The 19,796-nt window shown below is 54.3% G+C and overlaps 1 protein-coding gene across 2 annotated transcripts in view; it reads right to left on the bottom strand.

The window, feature by feature from the left end:
- PCBP3 (poly(rC) binding protein 3) overlaps nt 1-19,796 on the bottom strand; it is a 197,785-nt gene that overhangs the window by 36,969 nt on the left and 141,020 nt on the right. For both annotated transcript variants that reach the window (XM_011954196.1, XM_011954197.1), the window contains 4 exons: nt 7,175-7,329; nt 4,828-4,851; nt 3,820-3,852; nt 3,353-3,469 (listed from right to left, as the gene is read on the bottom strand). In XM_011954196.1, coding sequence (XP_011809586.1) covers nt 3,353-3,469; nt 3,820-3,852; nt 4,828-4,851; nt 7,175-7,329 — 329 coding nt within the window. The remainder of the gene's footprint in view (nt 1-3,352; nt 3,470-3,819; nt 3,853-4,827; nt 4,852-7,174; nt 7,330-19,796) is intronic.

The raw sequence follows: 19,796 nt of genomic DNA, 5'->3' as shown, positions 1-19,796 counted from the left end.
CCTTACTCAAGAACAACACTGTCCTGACCATCCCCAGTCTTCTGGAAAAACCGAAGGACCCAAAGATGAAAACTCCGAATCCTTCGAGCTTTCTTGGCCATACAGTCTGCTCGCTTGGAGACACCTCAGCTCTCCCTCCATGGACTGACGACTGGAGGGCTTGTACCTTTAGGGATTCCTGATACTCGATTCTGTCCTGCTGCAGGCAGAGATGGCAAATGACTGCAGAGGACTCAGCACAGCCCTACGTAACCTACATAATAGCGTAGGTTACAGCTGCTTCCCATGACATCTTCCCAAACATCCTCCTTAGGTTCTTCAACCAGGAGATTTTGTCTATTGGAAGGGACATCAGAGAAAATCTGTTTCTCTAACCTCATTGGAAGGGGCCTTACCAGGTATTGCTAACAAATCCAGCAGGGAAGCTCCATGGAATCAGTCCTTGGTTTCACATTTCACAGCCAAAGTGGCGATTCAGAATTCCACACAACCAGAAAATGACTCCCATACAGGACCTCACACTGAGGTTCTCTGAGATCCTCTAGAGGCAGCCATTCTTCAGAAACAGACGGCTGATCTGAGACCTTCCTGCGAGCCGAAGACCTTGGACAAGGGCCAGTTTCTGCTCAGATGTCCTGACAAGACCTCTGTCTGATTTGTTTCCTTTTTCATCTGCTTACATTTAATCATTCTCCCTCTCATTCTCCACGGGCCCCTGGTTGTCATCCACCTCTGGTGACGGTCCCTTTTCTATTTTCTTTTCACTTTATGATAATTGTTAGGTTAACACGTATTCATTCTAATGCCACTCTTTTTTTTTTTTTTTTTTTTTTTAGTAGAGACAGGGTTTCACCGGGTTAGCCAGGATGGTCTCGATCTCCTGACCTCGTGATCTGCCTGTCTTGGCCTCCCCAAAGTGCTGGGATTACAGGCTTGAGCCACCGCGCCCGGCCTCTCTAATGCCACTCTTGATTATCCCAAACAGTAACCACTGCCCTCACTCTCACTAACTACTGGACACACCACCCACCACCAGGCCCCAGGGAGGAAAATCTCGAGACATGCCAATTTCATCAAATGGGACCCTGGGGGATGAGAGCTGATGCTTTCTGCTTGCATCTACATGGACAACTGACTCTAAACAAATCACCTGTGACTTTGCTAGCATCCCTTTCTCCTAGAAAAGCAACCAATTCTTAAAGTTTACTGATCGGTCCCCAGGTCATTTGAAACTTAAATTCAGCAACCTGCATAGGGCAACCAGCTGTTAAACACTGGCCACGAGGGAGAAACAAAGACAGGTCCCAACTGAAGCTGGAGGGCACAGGCCTCGGTTCTAACCTCTTGGCCTGAGCCACAGCCCTTCCCCAGTCTCCATATGCCTCCACCAGGACACTGCTTTCTTGGGGCCAGTCACCAGGCCCTGCTGGCCTCAGATGAATAACTCAGACACCTTCGGAAAGGTATCCTGAGACTTCTTTGTATGCAAAGACCCTAATTCTATAATCTCCACAGCTGGAAATTCTGACTCAAACTTAAGTTCCAAAACCAGGCCACCTATGATTATTTGTGTACCCTGTGGGAGGGATGACTGTCTCCCACAGTGGGAATCACACAGGCAGAAACTGCGGTCAGAAACACATCGCCAACTCTGGCAGAAGTTATTCGGGACACCGCCTGCCCTGGGTGGAAGATGTGTTGGCATAAGCAGCGGTAGGTAATTGCTTTTCTCCAGGTTTCTTGCTGGCCAGCCATACTGGCATCTGTGCCACTGCACATGTCACCTGTAGAGCGAAGGTCCCAGGAGCGGGCTGCCCAGCACGCTAAGGAGCGGCCACGAGGCTCTCCAAGGCTGGTCCTCACGGCTGTGGGATGTGTCCTCTCGCCTTGGGCTGGGTAACAGCACTCTTGGTCTCACCACCGTCCGGGGACTCGGTTGTTCTTGTTTCTGTCTTGGTGTCACGATGCTGGTCTGCTGCATTCCATCAGTCTCCCGTCAGACAATGGCCAGGATGACTCGGCAACAGAAAGATCCAGAGGACCCCGCAGCACAGCTGACCAAAAAGGCAACTGCACCATCCCCAAGCAGCATGACCTGGCTCTCTAGCCTCTCCTGAACTGGCTATCCTCTTGCAAATGAGAGAGTAGCTAAAAGGGGAAACTAAGAAACAACCTCCAGACAGTGGCCAGGCCACCTATGATAGGGCAACACTGGCCCCAGTGTCTGCAGCATCCAGCCCTGGAGGCCAGGCCACAGCCTCTGCTGCACTCGGCCCTGAGCAGTCAGCTTCCCTGATGTGCGTCCCCACTTCCAACTCAGGACCCACTGGAAAAGGCCTCGCACACTCCCCCAACCAGTCACATGGGATGCCCCACTTCTAGCCCCACTGCCTCTCCCCGGGCACATCCCTCCCCTCCTCTCCCACTCCGAAGTTCCCCCTCCTGCCTGACTTTGAGTCTCTGCCAAGCACAGAAGATGGCACCGACCACCACCATGGCCAGCTTTGAATACTAAAGAGCCTCTGCCCATTCTCCCTTGGAGGGCTCTTTGTTTATTCCCACAAAGTGCACCTCATTACTTAATGGTCACCCCTCAAAGACACTAAATGCATCTCTAACTTCCAGCAATTTCAAGAAAATTAGAAACACATAGAATACATTATAATTTCACTCAATGACAGAATACACAGAAGTGCTGCTCTTTCTTTCTCTCTCCCCCTCGCTGTCTCTTTCTGTCTCTCTTGTCTCTTGTCTGTTTCTCTCTCTCTCTCTGTCTCCCTCTGCCTCTCTCTCTCCCTCTGTTTCTCTGTCTCTGTCTCTCTCTGTCTCATAACCACCACCAACACGGATGGTCTCTACCTTTACCATCCATATCTAAGCCAGGCTACATCAGCTCTCATGGGGGGCCCAGAGGCATGGTGCTGTGTGGCTGAGGACCAGGGCTGTGCCAGCCAGGGCTTCGTCGCGAGCCATGTGGCAGAGCTGGCTGGAGGCTGGAGGTGCTGGTGGGGCCTGAGGGTCAGCCAGGCTGTGTGCCCTGGGGGGAAGGGTGGGGTGTTCTGAGGCCATGCTAGGTGCCCCAGGGCAGGGTCTGGGGAAGCTGAGGGAGGTGGACTTAAGGCACACAGCCGGGAGTAGCTGACTTCAGAAGGACAGAGGGACACTGGCCCCTGACCAGGTGAACCAGAGCTGGGGAGAGGCCCTGGGAGGTAAAGGAGGTGAGTGTAGTTATGGGGCTGCCTGGGCAGGCTGGGGCATCCCCTAGTCCAGGTACAGGGGAGAAGGCCCAGGGAGCCAGCTGGGACCAGGCCCGCCCCCGCCAGGCTGGCCAAGGTGCCCGGGTGCAGGTTACCTCCTCAAACTTGTACGCGATCATGGCAAAGGCCTTGAAGATGGCGTCTGTGGGGCCAGTGATGGTCACGATCCTCTCTGGGCAGTTTCCCTCTGAGATGTTGATCCTCGCACCACTCTAGGGTGAGAGCAGAGAAACCCTTGGGCCAGTGGGCCGGGGGCCAAAGTCCGCTGACAATTGACACAAACACATGCCTCTGTCCGCTGACTGGCAAACCACGACTGAACAGTAAAATGCTTCTCAACAATCTCCTTTACAAGGAAATTTTAATTAGCAAAAGGAATCCAACGGATTCCTTCCCCACAGGGAAGCACAGGAGGCCCGAGTAGGGGGAAAGAGGCCCCACACTGCACTCCCCACAGGCCCCAGCTGAGAGCACAGGCAGGATGTCAGCAGGGGCAGAGTCTGGGGACCCTCCCCACCCACCCGGGAATGGCTGCAGACAGGTGAGGACCCACCACACTCACCTCCTCACGCATCTTCTTCACAGTTTCTCCTTTCTAGAATAAAGATTTAGACAATAAGAAAAAGGCGTCCCTTTGGCACTGAGGACAATGCGGCCCAGGGTGGGTGGGGAGCGGCCTGGCCCATGTGCCCACACAGCAGAGCCTCCCACCGGCACTGGAGGAGCAGACCAGCCTCTCCACTAAGAAGGCCAAGCTTCATGCCCACCACGCCCTGGCGGACATTTCAGATGGGAAACTGAGGCCCAGGAAGGCAGGTGCACCCACCTACGGGCACACAGCTGGCAAGGGTGGTGCAGGTCAGACCTGACTCCCCACGGCAGCTCACTCGTGGCACGTGGCAGTGTGCGTGCCCTCAGGTGCCCCGCATGGCCCGCTGAGCTCTGGCTCGCCCTCCCGGAGGTGGTGACTCTCGGAGACGCGCCCTCTCAAGCGCTTGGGAGGAAGCCGGGACAATGACCTACTAGAGGCGCCCCCATGGTGGGACTGAGGGGAAGGACACAGGACCCCCGGAGGTGGTGAAAATGTGACAAAGACGGGGAGGTGGCCCTCACTGCTCAGCCTCCCGGGGCAGCAGGCTTCCAAACTGGGCCTTACTTCCCTTGGGCCAGCCCTGATTTGGAAAGGAAGTGTCTGGGGGCTGCCGCCTCCACCGGCACTCCTGGAGACCACCCAGACTACACGGCCGGCTGAAGAATGCGTGAGAAATCATTCTTTGTGGGGTCTTCAACCGGGAAAGAAGGGCTGGCCACCAAGGCCACGGGCAGGGGGCAGTGAGGCGACTAGCTGGGGAGAACCCCTTCCCCTCAGGCTGCACAGAGCCAGGGACCAGCTTCAACGTCACGCAGCATAAAGGTGACACCTCTGGGGTCCTGACTTCATGGAACACACACCACCCACCTACTGGGAAAGGCGCACCTACTGGGTGCCACCTAGCACCCAAGGAGGCTGCCGTCCTCACCATCCCCTCACAGAGACCCCAAGAGAGGCAGAGATTCCATCAATAATTACCTTCCCAATGATGCTTCCAACTTCCTGCAGGAAAAAAAATCACAGAAAGATGATGTCATAGAGCAGGAGGAAAACACTGGAGGCAGACATTGCCGAAACCTGCCTACCTTCCCTGTGTGAGTGAAGAAGGGAGAATTCAGAATCTGCCAGTGGTGGGGGCGGGGTGGGTGTGTGTGTACAAGCCAGGCTGCCTCTACAGAGGCCCTGAGCCGGGGCTTCCTTGGCACCCACCTGACCAGGCCAGAGATGGGCTGACTCTAAGTGCCCCGGGGGTGGGCAGCTGGCTGCCCCCAATAAATAACTCAGGGGGCATCACCTACGCACTCAGGCTGCCAGGAAACCCTGGAAGAAATGTGTGAAAAATAAAGCCTCCTTCCATTGTGTGACTCAAATAAAACTTAGCACTGCTAGTGCTCCATGACTGCTATTTAAAAGGCAGCCTGTTAAAAGGAACGCTGGAAGATGCTGCCACAGTTCTGATGGCGAGCCCGAGGTGGTCTGGGACACACTCCCCGCTGTGCTGAGTGGCCCAGTGTCTCCCTGTCCAGCAGCGGGGTGGAGCTGATGGATGCTACTGTGCCTATCACCTGAAGCGGGGCCAGCAATGGTGACTCTGTGAGGCTGTGAGGACGGCGTGCAGAGGGGCCCATGGAGGCAGAGGGAGGCCATGAGGATGGCCTGCAGAGGGGTCGGTGGAGGCAGAGGGAGGCCGTGAGGATTGTGTGCAGAGGGGTCGGTGGAGGCAGAGGGAGGCCGTGAGGATGGTGTGCAGAGGGGTCGGTGGAGGGAGAGGGAGGCTGTGAGGATGGTGTGCAGAGGGGTCTGTGGAGGCAGAGGGAGGCCATGAGGACAGTGTGCAGAGGGGTCGGTGGAGGGAGAGGGAGGCCGTGAGGACGGTGTGCAGAGGGGTCGGTGGAGGGAGAGGGAGGCCATGAGGACAGTGTGCAGAGGGGTCGGTGGAGGGAGAGGGAGGCCGTAGGGGTCGGTGGAGGGAGAGGGAGGCCATGAGGACAGTGTGCAGAGGGGTCGGTGGAGGGAGAGGGAGGCCGTGAGGACGGTGTGCAGAGGGGTCTGTGGAGGGAGAGGGACACTGGACACAAGGAGGGGCCCCTGTCAACCAGGTCACCTCCCCCCCAGAGTGCAGCTGGGTGGCATGGCCACTGCTGCTGGAGATGGGGCTGTGCACCTGGCCTCACGGAGCCTCATCTACCATGGGGCCTTGGCTCCTGACACCCACAAGTTGGAGAGGCAGGTCCCTCTGTCTCCACTGCAGGAATGAACGCTCTGGGTGTGGGCACCACCACCTTCCCGCAGGAGGAGGCTGTCTTCTGGAAACCTAGGATGTGCCAGTGCTGTGGGGCTACAGCCCGGAGCCTCCGCCAGCCTCCTCCTGGAGGGAGGCCACACACAGATACTGGCAGGTGGATTCCTCATGGTGCGCACCTGAGGCAGGAAGAACTGGGGGACCCTGTGCTGTGAGGCTGGAACTGGGGTTCCATATGGAGAGCTGAACATGGAAGGAAGTGCCCTGTGGAGGTGCAGCCCGGGACCCACAGCAGCCAGGAGCACCACGCGCCCTGGCTTCCGGAACACGCCACCACATACAGGAGCTACTGAGGGAGTGGCTGGTTCCAGGCCTGGGACAAGGAGGACAAGATGAACAGAGAGCAGGATGGGGCTGTAGGAACAGGGACTTGTCAGGCCTTGGTCACGTGGTCACGGAAGGATGAGCCGGGGAAGAACACAGCAGCCCGCCTCCCAGAGGATAGAAACACACGCTCTGAAAGTCTGAGGAGTCTCCTGGGAGCGGCCAACAGGCACACCCCAGGGCAGAGCTGCTGCTGTGTTCCTGCCAACGGCCAGGAGACCTAGAGCAAGGCACAGGTGCTCCACACACACTGCAAAGTGTCAACCGCAGAGTCAGAGCCAACCATCTACTCCAGGCGGAAGGGACTCGAGGCGGCACCAGGGGATGCTATGCGGCCGCTATGAAGGGAGCCAGGGGCAGGAATGCGTCCGTGCGGGTGCCCTGACACGGACGGCTGTGTGCGGCTGTGCCGCAGAAGGGACGGCTGTGTGTGGCTGTGCCGCAGAAGGGACGGCTGTGTGTGGCTGTGCCGCAGAAGGGACGGCTGTGTGTGGCTGTGCCGCAGAAGGTCCCTGGTGGTAGGAAACACGCCGGAGGTGTCAGGTTGGCACTGAGTCTCAAAGGGGCTGTACCTATAACTGCTTTGTAAGTTTGAGATTGCTTAAAATAAGATTAAAAAATGATCCAAAGACCCAGGCAGTACCAGGTTCTGTCTGCTGCGGCCGCCTTTCCTACAGTGCCAGTGGCGGCTCCTCTTACCTTTCCATGCATCAGCAGGCGGATGGTAAGGGTCACATTCAGGCCACCTTCTGAGACCTTGGACTCCATCCTTCTGCCAAACTGTGGCTGGGGGTGGTGGCTTAAGGCGCTGAGGGTGCTGTAAGGAAGGACAGATGGGGCCCAGAAGGCGTCACCTGGAGAGAGAAGGCACAGCTGCTGCTAGAGAAGAGTTTCATGGCCCATGCACATCCAGGGGCCTCCTGGGTGGCAGTGGGAAGGGGTTGCCCACCCGCCACGTGCTGACCAGGCCTCGCATGCTTGGCACAGGGTACGCAGGAGTTCAAGGGAGGGCCTTGGGAGAGGTCTCCAGGGAGGCCCCACGGCTATCTCCCTCCTGACACTGGGCAGGCCACTGCAGCTCCTGGCCAAGGTCTGCATCTGCCCAGGCTCATAGGAGCACCTCTCTCAGCAGCCAGAGACTGGCAGGAGCTACCCCTGTGAGGCCCTGGGGGCTCGCATCTCATAGGCCCAGCGCCCTGCGGCTCTGCCCCCCTGCTTCTGCTGTGGCCTCAACACACGGTTGCGGGGTGCCAGAGTCCCCTTGCCAGGGTGTAGGAGCTGGCCCTTCACATCCCGAGCCTGCCATCCTCATCCCCTCATGCTCTCATGTGACTTAGTCCCCGTCAACTAAGCTGCCAAACAGCTGGTGTCCCTGGCAGTTCTCGGCAAGCGTCTTCCACGCACACAGCGCTGTCTGCAGTCATCGTGTCACTGCTGTGCACTGTCATTCAGCGAACTGACGGAGCCCACTGGGCAAAATTAAGGCCTCATTTTATGATTGACCAGCAAAGAATGATGGTAGTGAAGGTGAGGAGCTCGTGCGACAGTCAGGGCAACTTTGTGCGGCACGGTGGGGACCCTGCTCTGAGGAACTGGGCTCTGCAGAGTCAGTTCCACACTGAGTCCTTCCCTGAAGGGCAACACGTCACCCAGGGGGGCTGCCTCGCAAAATCCACCAGGAACAGAACCCTGTGAAGCCGAACCCCCACTATCATCGAGCTGCCTGGACACTGCCCTTCGATTCAATCGGTTCACACAGAAGAAGAGGCGATGGGTTAAAAGATGGGACAAAGGGCTTTTTTTCTCAATAAAATAGTTCTGTTAAAAATATGCTAGAGGAAAAATACAAAGATAACACAGAGGCAAAGCCCATTCCAACTGCCTGTGTGGTGTGTAAGGAGGATCTGCAAAGAGCAGCCACAGGTGTCGGGGTGGAGCCACAGCCTTAGATGCATCTCTGCACTGACAAAGTGACACGCTGTCTATACCCGTGCTGATGCTGTCTACACCCACGCTTACGCTGTCTACACCCGTGCTTATTGTGCTTAAAAACGCATGTATAGGTCACTTCATCAACACACTCAGACTATCACAAAATTACTGCAATTTTATTACAAATTGTTATCTGTAATATTATTTGTATTAATTTATAATTTTATTACATTATTATTTGTAATAAAATGACACTTTGAAGGACAAGGATTTTCACGTTGCATTCAACGAGTACTTCACGTAGCACAAAGGGTTCTGAAGATCATCCTTGCATACGAATGCTCTCGCTTCACTGTGCAGCACATTGGCCCCATGTGGCTTTTTCAGTTTAAAACTAAACATCCACAAGCACATTTAAAGTGCCAAACAGTCTTGTGTGGGCAGCAGCAGCTCCCGGGGGAAAAGCAGAGAGGCCGTTTCTGGCACCATGGACAGCTCTGCTGGACAGCAGAGCTCATGCCATCGCTTCGGTGACTCATTCTAAGTAGTGCATTCGTGTAGAAAGGTCTCAGAAAGGAGAGAAGAGTATCAGTTCCAGTGCATGGCGTGGCCCAATAAGCACCTCTGCGCGCACACGGGCAGCCTGAGATAAGCCCGGCTGCAGCCTTTCACCTGTGGGTACCGACGGACCAGCACACATGGACTGGATCTCGGTGTGGCCGCTCTGGAGCTCTGTGCCTCCTTTTTAATTAAAAACTCTCCTCTCTATCAGAGGGACAGTAGGGCCCTGCAGCCATCTGTTATGTCAAGGTTTCCAGCCGAGGGAAGGGAAAGTGGGTCAGCTCCTGCCAGGGGTGCTTGGGGCTCCAGGCTGTCAGCCTCTATCAGTCACACAGGCCAGCGAGCTGCAGCCAGCGCCTCTCTTCATTGCAAGGGCAGCATGAGTGAGGGGCTGTCCTGTGCAGTGCAGGTCACCTGGGACTCAGTGCCCAGGACCCCAGAGGACCTACTCTGCTCCAGTTAGCAGCTCCCAGAATTGCAGACCACTTGGAAGGCCAGGGTGAATGAGGTGTCAGCTGCTCCCTGGCTGTCCCTGGGCACCTGCCCGTCCATGCCATCTGCAAAGTACCCTGGCCTTGCTGCCACCTCTGCGGCTGCTGCTGTCCTTCCCAGCTAACACTGGCCATCTGCCCAGAGTCCATGGGGCAGTTTGGTGGCTACCAGGAAATGAAGGGCTGAAGTGGAGCCTGCAGCAGCCCACACTCTGACCACGGGCATCCAAGGCCCCATGCGACTGGCCGTTCCTCAGAATGGAGCCCGTTCTGAGGCTTGCCCACCCCTCCCCATACTGCGTTCCAGAAATAGGCAGAACTCTGGTCTATCCAGGTCCCTCCCTCTGTCCCGTCCAGTGCTGGAGATTTAGCACATTTTAGCCCATGCAATGGGAGGGGAAGAAGAGACAGGCACAGTCATCCCGTGAGGGCCTGGGCCCCCAACCGCCTCATCCCTGTCCCCGTCTGCACCTGGGGCCCTCACCTGCCTCCCTTCCCGTCTATACCCTGGGTCCTCACCTGCCTCCCTTCCCGTCTATACCCGGGGCCCTCACCTGCCTCCCTTCCCGTCTATACCCGGGGCCCGCACCTGCCTCCCTTCCTGTCTGTAACCTGGGTCCTCACCTGCCTCCCTTCCTGTCTATACCCGGGGCCCTCACCTGCCTCCCTTCCTGTCTATACCCGGGGCCCTCACCTGCCTCCCTTCCTGTCTATACCCAGGGTCCCCACCTGCCTCCCCGTGGCCCGCATCTGCACCCGGGGTCCCCACCTCCTCCTACTGTCTGCACTTGCCCAGGGGGTCTGTGGACCACCACCCCCAGATGTGTCTCAGGCCAGAACACACGCTGCACCCCAGATCCCAGGGGATGCAGCCTATAGCTGTGGCCACAGGGATTTCAGACACCCACATTTGACATATGTGACCAGCACGACTCCTGACCTACCCCATCCCATGCATTAACAAACCCAGCAGCCCCCACCCACCATGTGAGGCACAATCTGAGCTTTTCTGACCCTCTTCCACCCTCACTGCCCCCAAGTCCTGTCCCACCCTCCAGCCCCTGCCGTCACAGGTGCCAGGGACGCCTCCAACTAGCAACACAGAGCCCCCTCCCTCCTCCCCACTCAAGACAACTCTCCACGGTCCCATTCTCTCAGAGTTTAGTCTAAGGCCTCATCCACCACCCCCCAACTGCCACAGGCCCTGAGGGTAAAAGCCCCCGGCACTTCTCCTCCCCTGAGACTCCCGCCCTGCCTGGGCCTAGAACACCCTCCTTCCCGCGCTCAGTCCTCGCTCCATGGTGGTCCCTCCTCCTGGGGCTTCCCTGTTAGTAATGGCTCCCCTCCCCAGAACTCCCTCCCTTCTCCAGAGTTCCCTGCGCCGACTTCCAGCTCACACAGTGGCCCTGATGCATAGCTACGGAAGCAGAGAGGGTCTCGGAAGCAGAGAGGGTCTCGGCACCCACAGTGGAGACGGTCACTAAGATGGGGAGATCCAGGTGGATGGAGTGAAGGTGCCCTGAGGACACACAGGCTGAAGGGGGCTGAGTGTGGGGCCTAGAGGTGGGGACAGTCCGTGTGTAGATCTGGGGTGCAGAACCCCTTACAGAGGACACAGGGCCAGTGCTGGGAGCCCAATTTAGCCACAGCCTTGGGGTCAGTCCTGGCAGGGCCAGCCTCAGCTGCAGAGACGCCTCATCCAAGGCCCTGTGGATCGGCTGGACCCGCCGCACAGACCATGCCCGCTTCCCTCCTCCCAGGTGTGAACATGAACACAGTCTGGGCACATTAAGCCCCGTGAGAGACAGGACCGTGCCTCACGCCCCGTGAGAGATGGGACTGCACCCCTGATGTGCACTTGCAGCTCCCCTTTCTCAGGCCAGGGACTAATGTGCTGTTTCCTTGTTCTGCACAAAGACTGGAGAGAATTAACCAACGCCAGGGGCAGAAACCTCCTGCCTCCTTGGTTCATGACCCTTGTAGATGAACTTTCCCTGTTTTCTGCACTGCTTAGACCAGAAGACGGGAAACCATGACTGCCGCACCCTCTGACGGGTTAAATGTACCCTTCCCCGAAACAGGCACTGCCCGTCACCCATCAAACGCTGTGACTGCGCCCACCTCGTAGGAAGGACGCCGCGATCCTGCTTAAAAGCCCCTCGGCCTCTGCCTGCCCTAGGGTACCCTTCCCCTCCCTGCTTCCGAGGGCGGACTCCATTCCTCTGGAGCTGGTGTTTCTGGGTGGGCCAGCCTCCAACCACCTTTGAATAAACCCCCTTACATTAGATTCTGACCCTGTGTGATTTTAGGCCGGTGGGGCTCTGTGGAATGCAGGCTGTGTGGACGTCCTGCCTCAGGGGCTGCTTCTACTGGGTGACAGGCACGGCACAACTGAGACAACCCAGGAGGCTGGCGCCTGAGGTCAAAGGGGCGCAGAGGCCCCGGGGCTGTGTGGGAGGAGGGGCCGGGCCAGGGGAGCAGGCACTCAGTGAGAGCTCTGACGGCCCCGTGCAGCAGTGTAGACCGACTCACCATTTATCCTTGCGTGTGTAAGGTGGCGCCGTGGCCTTTTAAAGGTATCATTGATTGTTAACAGGCTGCACAAACTCAAAGTCTACAGTGTGACAGTCTTGCCTGTGTATACACCTGGAGCGGCCCCACAGCGGCTCACAGAAGTCTGCAGTCCTTGGTCCCCCGCGGTCCTTGCTCCCGCTTCACCCGCCACTGCCCCCTGACAATCACCCACTTGTGGTCACTATAGACTCGGGGACTTTCAGAAGTCGATACAAATGGAATCACGTCGTAAATATTCTTTTGTGTCTGGCTTCTCTTAGTCGGTATTTACTGAAGATGTATCCATGCTGCTGAGCGTATCAACAGTTCCTTTCTGTTTAGAATTCCACTGTGGGAAAATACCACCACTGGCTTCCATTCATCCAGTGAAGAACATTCGAGCTGTTTCCAAGGGGAGCTACCCAAATCAAGCTGCTCTGGACATCTGTGCACAGTTCTTCTCATGGAAGCACACTCATTTCCTGCAGGTACCACCTGGGAGGAGAACGGCGGGATCCTGCGTAGCTGCACGCGGAGTGTCCTAAGAAACGGTTCAACGCCACGGCACAGCGGTTCCACTATCTACATCCCCTCAGCAGCACGCAGAGCTCCAGGTTATATTATCTATATTCCCTCAGCAGCGCACAGAGTTCCAGGTTCTATTATCCATATCCCCTCAGCAGTGCACAGAGCTCCAGGTTCTATTATCTATATTCCCTCAGCAGTGCACAGAGTTCCAGGTTCTATTATCTATATCCCCTCAGCAGCACACAGAGTTTCAGGTTCTATTATCCATATTCCCTCAGCAGCGCACAGAGCTCCAGGTTCCATTATCTACATTCCCTCAGCAGTGCACAGAGCTCCAGGTTCTATTATCTACATTACCTCAGCAGCGCAGGGTTCCAGATTCCATTATCTATATTCCTTCAGCAGTGCACAGAGTTCCAGGTTCCACTATCTACATCCCCTCAGCAGTGCACAGAGCTCCAGGTTCTATTATCTACATTCCCTCAGCAGTGCACAGAGCTCCAGGTTCTATTATCTACATTCCCTCAGCAGTGCACAGAGCTCCAGGTTCTATTATCTACATTCCCTCAGCAGTGCACAGAGTTCCAGGTTCTATTATCCATATTCCCTCAGCAGCGCAAAGAGTTCCAGGTTCTATTATCTACATCCCCTCAGCAGCGCACAGAGTTCCAGGTTCTATTATCTACATCCCCTCAGCAGCGCAAAGAGTTCCAGGTTCTATTATCTACATTCCCTCAGCAGCGCACAGAGCTCCAGGTTCTATTATCCATATTCCCTCAGCAGCGCAAAGAGTTCCAGGTTCTATTATCTACATTCCCTCAGCAGTGCACAGAGTTCCAGGTTCTATTATCTACATTCCCTCAGCAGCACACAGAGCTCCTGCTCCTCCACGCCGCTGGCAACACCTGGTCCGATCCGCCTTTTCAGTGCTGGCCAGCGGGCGTGTAGTGCTGTCTAGCTGCAGGGTGCCGCCAGGCAGGACCCCTCCATGTGCTCACATGCTGGCCTCATGGCCTGTCTGCTCCATTCTCTCCCATGGCAGAGGAGCCGGTGGAAACTGTCCCTGCGACAGCTGTGAGGCCACATCTCCCACCCCTGGCAGTGACAGACACAGTCCAGGCCCCTGGATGGGCCAAGTTCTCAGGTCAGGGACACAGCACTCCTTACTTAGGGCTACTGGAGGAACGGGGTGGCTGGCTGGAGCCACTCTCAGCTCCAAGACAGAGCAGAAACAGGCCTCCGTCTCGGAGCTACGCTGACTTCTAAAAGTTCCCTTTGGTTTTCAAAAGTATCTTTTCTTTAATGTCATGTTGGAGAGAATCTAGGGGGGATCAGAAACGGCAGGTGAAATCTCCAGGGGGATCAGAAACGGCAGGTGACATCTCCAGGTACTTGAATGTTCTTCCCTGGACACCAGTGCCACAGGCGGAGGGACACGCCCCTGAGGGCTGAGCACCACTCACAGCAACAAACATCTGTAGCCACCTCAACGTACTGCTGCAGGAGCCGTGCGAGGAGACTCAGGAACTGTTCAAAGGTCCCCAGGCTAGGGAGAGACGCAACCAGGCCCGAAGCTCCCCTGCCTCTAACTCCACAGCATCCTTTCCCAAGCCTGGGCTGAGGAAGAAGGGACAAGGAGGCTGGCCGTGGCCCTGGCCACGAGGAGGGGAGGAAGGGGTGCCAGGTGACCACACTGCCTGGACCACTGCTGTCTGCCCAAAGTGGAGACCAGGTTTCCTGCTCTGAGCTGTGCCTGCCAGAAAAAGCACAGGTGCTGTCCCTGCATTCAGAGTTGGGCTGGGTCTTCACAGTGGAGGCATCAGGGAGCAGTAAGGATGGTCCTGACAGCTTCTAAACAGGCCCCAGGCTTGATGTGACTTAATGATTCCTTCTGCAGTCAGAGGAAGCGCACACCAGAGGCTGCTGGCCCGCACGCAGCGGCTCATGGCAGCTCGGGGCGCTTACATTTAATAGGCACAGCTCTTCTCTCCACTTCACCGTCTCTGAAGCCCCTGTGAGCGCTCCTGCCTGAACCCCCACTCCCACACACATCACTCTTTGTCTGCAAAGATGAAACAGACCCAGGATTAGGGCATCAACGCAGCTCCAGTCGTGCAACAGTGCACGGACCAGAATGCAAGATTTCTTTCTTTACTTACCTGCTTATGGCAAAGTGGTATTGAGCCCATAAAGGTATATTTAGGAAGTTAACATACAAGGGCTATTTAACGTGCAAACCTTATAATCGTTCCACGTATAGATACTGTCCACGTGTGTAACATGTGTTTATTCATTTCAGCTTCACTCAAAACCCACAATCGATTTAAGAATTCAGCTCCTGCTGGGCATGGTGGCTCAAGCCTGTAATCCCAGCACTTTGGGAGGCCGAGACGGGCGGATCACGAGGTCAGGAGATCGAGACCATCCTGGCTAACATGGTGAAACCCCGTCTCTACTAAAAAATACAAAAAACTAGCCGGGCGAGGTGGCGGGCGCCTGTAATCCCAGCTACTCGGGAGGCTGAGGCAGGAGAATGGCATAAACCCGGGAGGCGGAGTTTGCAGTGAGCTGAGATCCGGCCACTGCGCTCCAGCCTGGGCGACAGAGCCAGACTCCGTCTCGAAAAAAAAAAAGAAAGAAAGAAAGAAAAAGAATTCAGCTCCAATGGCGGGTCTAAAAGCACTGAAGCTGCACACAGGAGGCTGGCGGGAGGAGAACTGCCTGTGGTATCACACGCCGTGTCACTGTGGAGCAGGGCCCTGCCCTGGAGCAGGCATCTGCCATGGGGAAGGTGCTGCGTGCGGTGGTGTGTGGGCAGCCCCGGCTGGGAGACACTGGGTGGGTGAGGGGCCAGTCCACCCTGCTGTGGTGTGGGAGGTGGGCCTACAGGAGCAGGGTGGGCTGCTCCAGCCCTGGTTCCCACCTGCAGGCACCCATAAATGCAAGGAGCAGATTGAAATCCACCCTGGAGGTAACACCAGTTATTAATTAATAACTTGATTATTTTCACAAATATTTCCTAGGCAGTCACTAAGCTTTAGGCTCTGTGCTGTCCTTGAAGAAAAACAGGTAAAACAAGGTGCCTTCCCAAGAAAGGAACTGTCATTATTAAAGTAACAGAAACAGGTGACACAGAAGAGCTGCAGGAGCAGAAGGAGGGCCCAGGCTCAGAGCAGGGTTCAGCTACGGGAGACCCCTCTGCCCTGTGCAGCCTCCCTGGGATTCGTACACGGCCAAGACAGGTACCCAGCAGAGTGTGCGGACCCCAGTGCTCCTGAGGAGAGACCCTGAGAACTGTTGGCCCCCTCCAGAAATGCCCATGGGTCAGCAGCGATGCAGGGCCATCCCCGGAGGACAGAGCTGCAGGCACAGCTGCAAGGGCAGGTTGGGGAAAGGCAGCCCCACCTTCCAGAATCAGGCTTCTCTCTCTTCGCTGGGGGTTGGTCCTAGACATCTATCGATAAGAGCAGCAGTGACAACAGTGAGGTCGTCACAAAGCCAGGGCTCTCTGGGAAGCCTGGGGAGTGTGTAGCAGTTGCAGGCTCTATACAGGGCAACCTGGCAGAATGTACCAATAGCCTAAAATACTTGCCATCTTTAAACTAGAAAAGTATATTTGCAGAAATCTCTCCTCCCACAAAAAAGGGCACAGACATTCAAAAAGTAGGTGCCCGGAATGGCGACGCTGTTTGCCTGGGTGCCCGCTGGAAACCAGCACCAACGTGTGCACAGCTGGGTAACGAGGCCACTAGTGACAGTACCCCCACACCAAGGAGCTCCTGTCTGCTTCTGGCTGGGCCTGTCCTCAGCAGCTGGTGTCTGCTGATGCGTTTACTTGTCCCTCTAACTGAATGAGGTGTGGAGCCACCATCACCCTGTCTTACAGATGGAAGGACTGACGCTAGAGAGGCTGGAGGGCCTGCACTGGGGACACAGCTGAGCAAGGCAAAGCTGGGGCAGCCCCAGCAGCTCCGGCATCTGTGCTCTCAGATGCCACATGCACAAAAGGAGCGGCAAGGCTGCTGCTTCTGGGAAATGGAGCACACAAGCGCTTCCCAATCCTTCCTGCTAAATACAACAAAAGAGCCTGGATATAGTATCCACAACAAACAGTAGAAGACTGAAATGCGTAGGGAAAGTAGACTAGCCAGGTACCAGGGCAGCCAGGGAACGGCATTGGTGGTGAACCCCCTGGGCTTTCTCTGTGTCTCTCACACTTGGAAGCGGAAAAGCTGGCAAGCCGGAAATGCCAACAGGCACAGACAAGAAAAGGGCCTCAACAAAAGTCTGCTCTCTCCAGCCGAAGGGTCAGTGAAGGGACAGCACAGCGAGGCTGGAAATGTTGAGCAGCAGCTCCTTTATTCCACCAGGCACCACGGAGGACACGATGCCCCTCCCCACCCAGGCAGCAAAGGCCGCATACGGAGCCTAGACCTCCACCCTCACCAGGCTCTCAAGAGGCTCCCGAACCCCACGCTGGGGTGGCTTCAGAGCAGGCTGAGCAGGGACAGGGGCTCTCATCCCCGCAGGTGGTGAGTCCTTGCCCCCTGGTGTCAGTGGAGGCGATGCGGGGGCAGTGATGAGGGAGCCCCCTCCTCTGCGCAGGGAGGTTTCTGCACAGGCCTCCAGGGCCCCAGAGCTCCCACCCTTGCCCAGCGGCAGTGAGGCCTCCTCCACACCTCACCGTGTCCTCTGCCTTTGGTATCAGCAGCAATGAGGCCTCTTCCACACCTCACCACATCTTCTGCCCTTGGTACCAGCAGAGGCCAAGTGGAAAGCCTGGACTTTCACTTCTTGTTTCCCCTGCTGGAGAAGTATCAGAAGCAGCCAGCTAAATAGAAGGTTTATATAACCAGAGTCTCATAACATAATATCCAGAAGGTCCAGATTTCAAACAGAAAATCACCTGTTATACAAAGAACCCAAAAGATCTCAAACTGAATGAAGGACAGTGTCAGCCCCAGGATGACAGAGCTGTCGGAATCCTCTGACAAAGACGTGAAAGCAGCCTTCATAAAAATGCTTCAGCAAACAAGCAGGAACACTCTTTAAACAATGAGAAAACAGAATAGAATGTCTCCACAGAGAAGCCAATTCCCACCAAGCTAATGAGAGCTGCAGAGAACTAAAAAGGAACGATAGAACTAGAAAGTACCATAACAGAGTGGAAGAGTCAGGGGAGAGAAGCAGGGAGCTGTGAGAAAAACAACAGAAAGTACCAATCCCAACAAGAGGGAGAAAACAGACCAAAGACGCACAGAAGGGACCTGTGAGACACGAGGAGGACCTAACATTCATGTCCTTAGGGTACCAGAAAAAGAGAACAAAGGGGATGGGGATAAAGACTCTTGAAAAAATAATGGCTAAAACTTCCCAAATTTGGCAAAAAGTAAAAGCCTACATATTCAAGAAGCTGAGTAAATCCCAAACAGGATAAATCCAAGGAAATCCACACAAACACCATTGTAGTCAAGAGTCTAAAAACTAAAGGCAAATAATAATTCTTGAAAGCAGCAAGAGGGACATGACCCTACGCTACAGAAGGGAGACAAGGGCTGATGTGGATTTCAGGCGAGAAGCCACAGAGGCCAGGAGGATGTGGCCCCGGACTGCTCAGTGCTGAAAAGGACAAAAGTGCCAACTGGAATGATATATCCAGTGAAAATAATCAGGAATAAAGACATTATGGGATGAAGCAAAATTAAGAGAAGTTGCTGCCAGCGTGCCTACACTGGGAGAATGCTTAAGTCCTCTAAACAGAGATGAAATAACTATGAAATCTTGGAATATCAGGAAGGAAGAAAGAACATAGAAGGCAAACGTGAGTGCACAGAAAGGCTTCACTCTCCTCTTGAGTTTTCTAAATTATGATTGATGGCTGATGCAAAAATTATAGCATTGATATGTACAGAATGTTTAGGATATATTTAAAGCAACTATATCATAAATGAGGGACAGTAAAAAAAAATTATAAAGGAAGTTACAGTTTTTTTCCTCAAACTGGTGAAATGATGACAGCAGTAGAATTGACAACATATATAAGCCTGGGCAACATGGCAAAACTCTGTCTCTACAAAAAAATTTTAAAAATTAGCTGGGTGTGGTGGTGCCTGTCTGTGGTCCCAGCTACTGACGAGGCTGAGGTGGGAGGAAGGCTGGAGCCTGATTAGTCGAGACTATAGTGAGTCATGATTGTGTCACTGCACTCCAGCCCGGGCAAGAGAGCAAGATCCTGTCTCAAACATTATACACGCACACACGTGTGATATATGTGTATATATATGCATATATGTTGCATATGTGTATGTTATGTGTATGTGTATATATGTATATACATATGTGCTACATATATGTGTGTGTATGTGTGTATATATATACATGCTATATACTTAGAATTCAGTACATGAGTGTATATATGTATGATATACTACCTGGAGCAAGCACTAAAAAAGAAAGTCATAGAGATACATACTCAAAAATGCACTGATAAAATAAAATTCCGAAAAAATGTTCACTAACTCACAGGAAGACAGAAAAAAAACCTAAAACCAGAGAAACAAAAAACAGAACCAACAAAATTAAAAATGAGGCTAGGTGCAGTGGCTCACGCCTGTAATCCCAGCACTTTGGTTGGTCTAGGTGGGAGGATCACTTGAGCCCAGGAGTTCAAGACCAGCCTGGGCAACACAGGAAGACCCTGTCTCTACAAAATGTAAAACTACATTGGCTGGGCATGGTGGTGCAAGCCTGTGGTCCCAGCTACTTGAGAGGCTGGGGTGGAAGGATCACTTCAGCCCAGAAGAGGCTGCAGTGAGCCATGATCACACTACTGCACTCCAGCCTGGATGACAGAGTAGGACCCTATCTCAAAATAAATAAATACAAAAGATAAATAAAAGGCGAAATGCCAGATTTAAGCCCTAACATCTCAATACCATAGTAACTTTAAGTATAAATGATCCAAATACACCAATAGAAGCACAGATTGGCAGAGTGGATTTAAAAATATGACCCCATCATATACTGTCTACAGAAAACTCACTTCAAATAGAACAATATAAGCAAACTGAAGATAAACTAAATGGGAAAAGGTGTATCATGCAACCATTAATCATAAGAAAGCAGGAATGGCTATATTAGTATCAGAAAAAATAGACATCAGAGCAATGAATATGATCAGAGACAGAGGGGGACATTACATAATGATAAAAGAGTCTGAATACGCAATAGCAATCCTAAATGTGTATGAGTCAAAT

Source organism: Colobus angolensis, unplaced genomic scaffold (genome assembly GCF_000951035.1).
Source record: "Colobus angolensis palliatus isolate OR3802 unplaced genomic scaffold, Cang.pa_1.0 Scaffold38, whole genome shotgun sequence".
NCBI classification, from domain to species: Eukaryota; Metazoa; Chordata; class Mammalia; order Primates; family Cercopithecidae; genus Colobus; species Colobus angolensis.
This window is presented reverse-complemented; position numbering and strand designations above follow the sequence as displayed.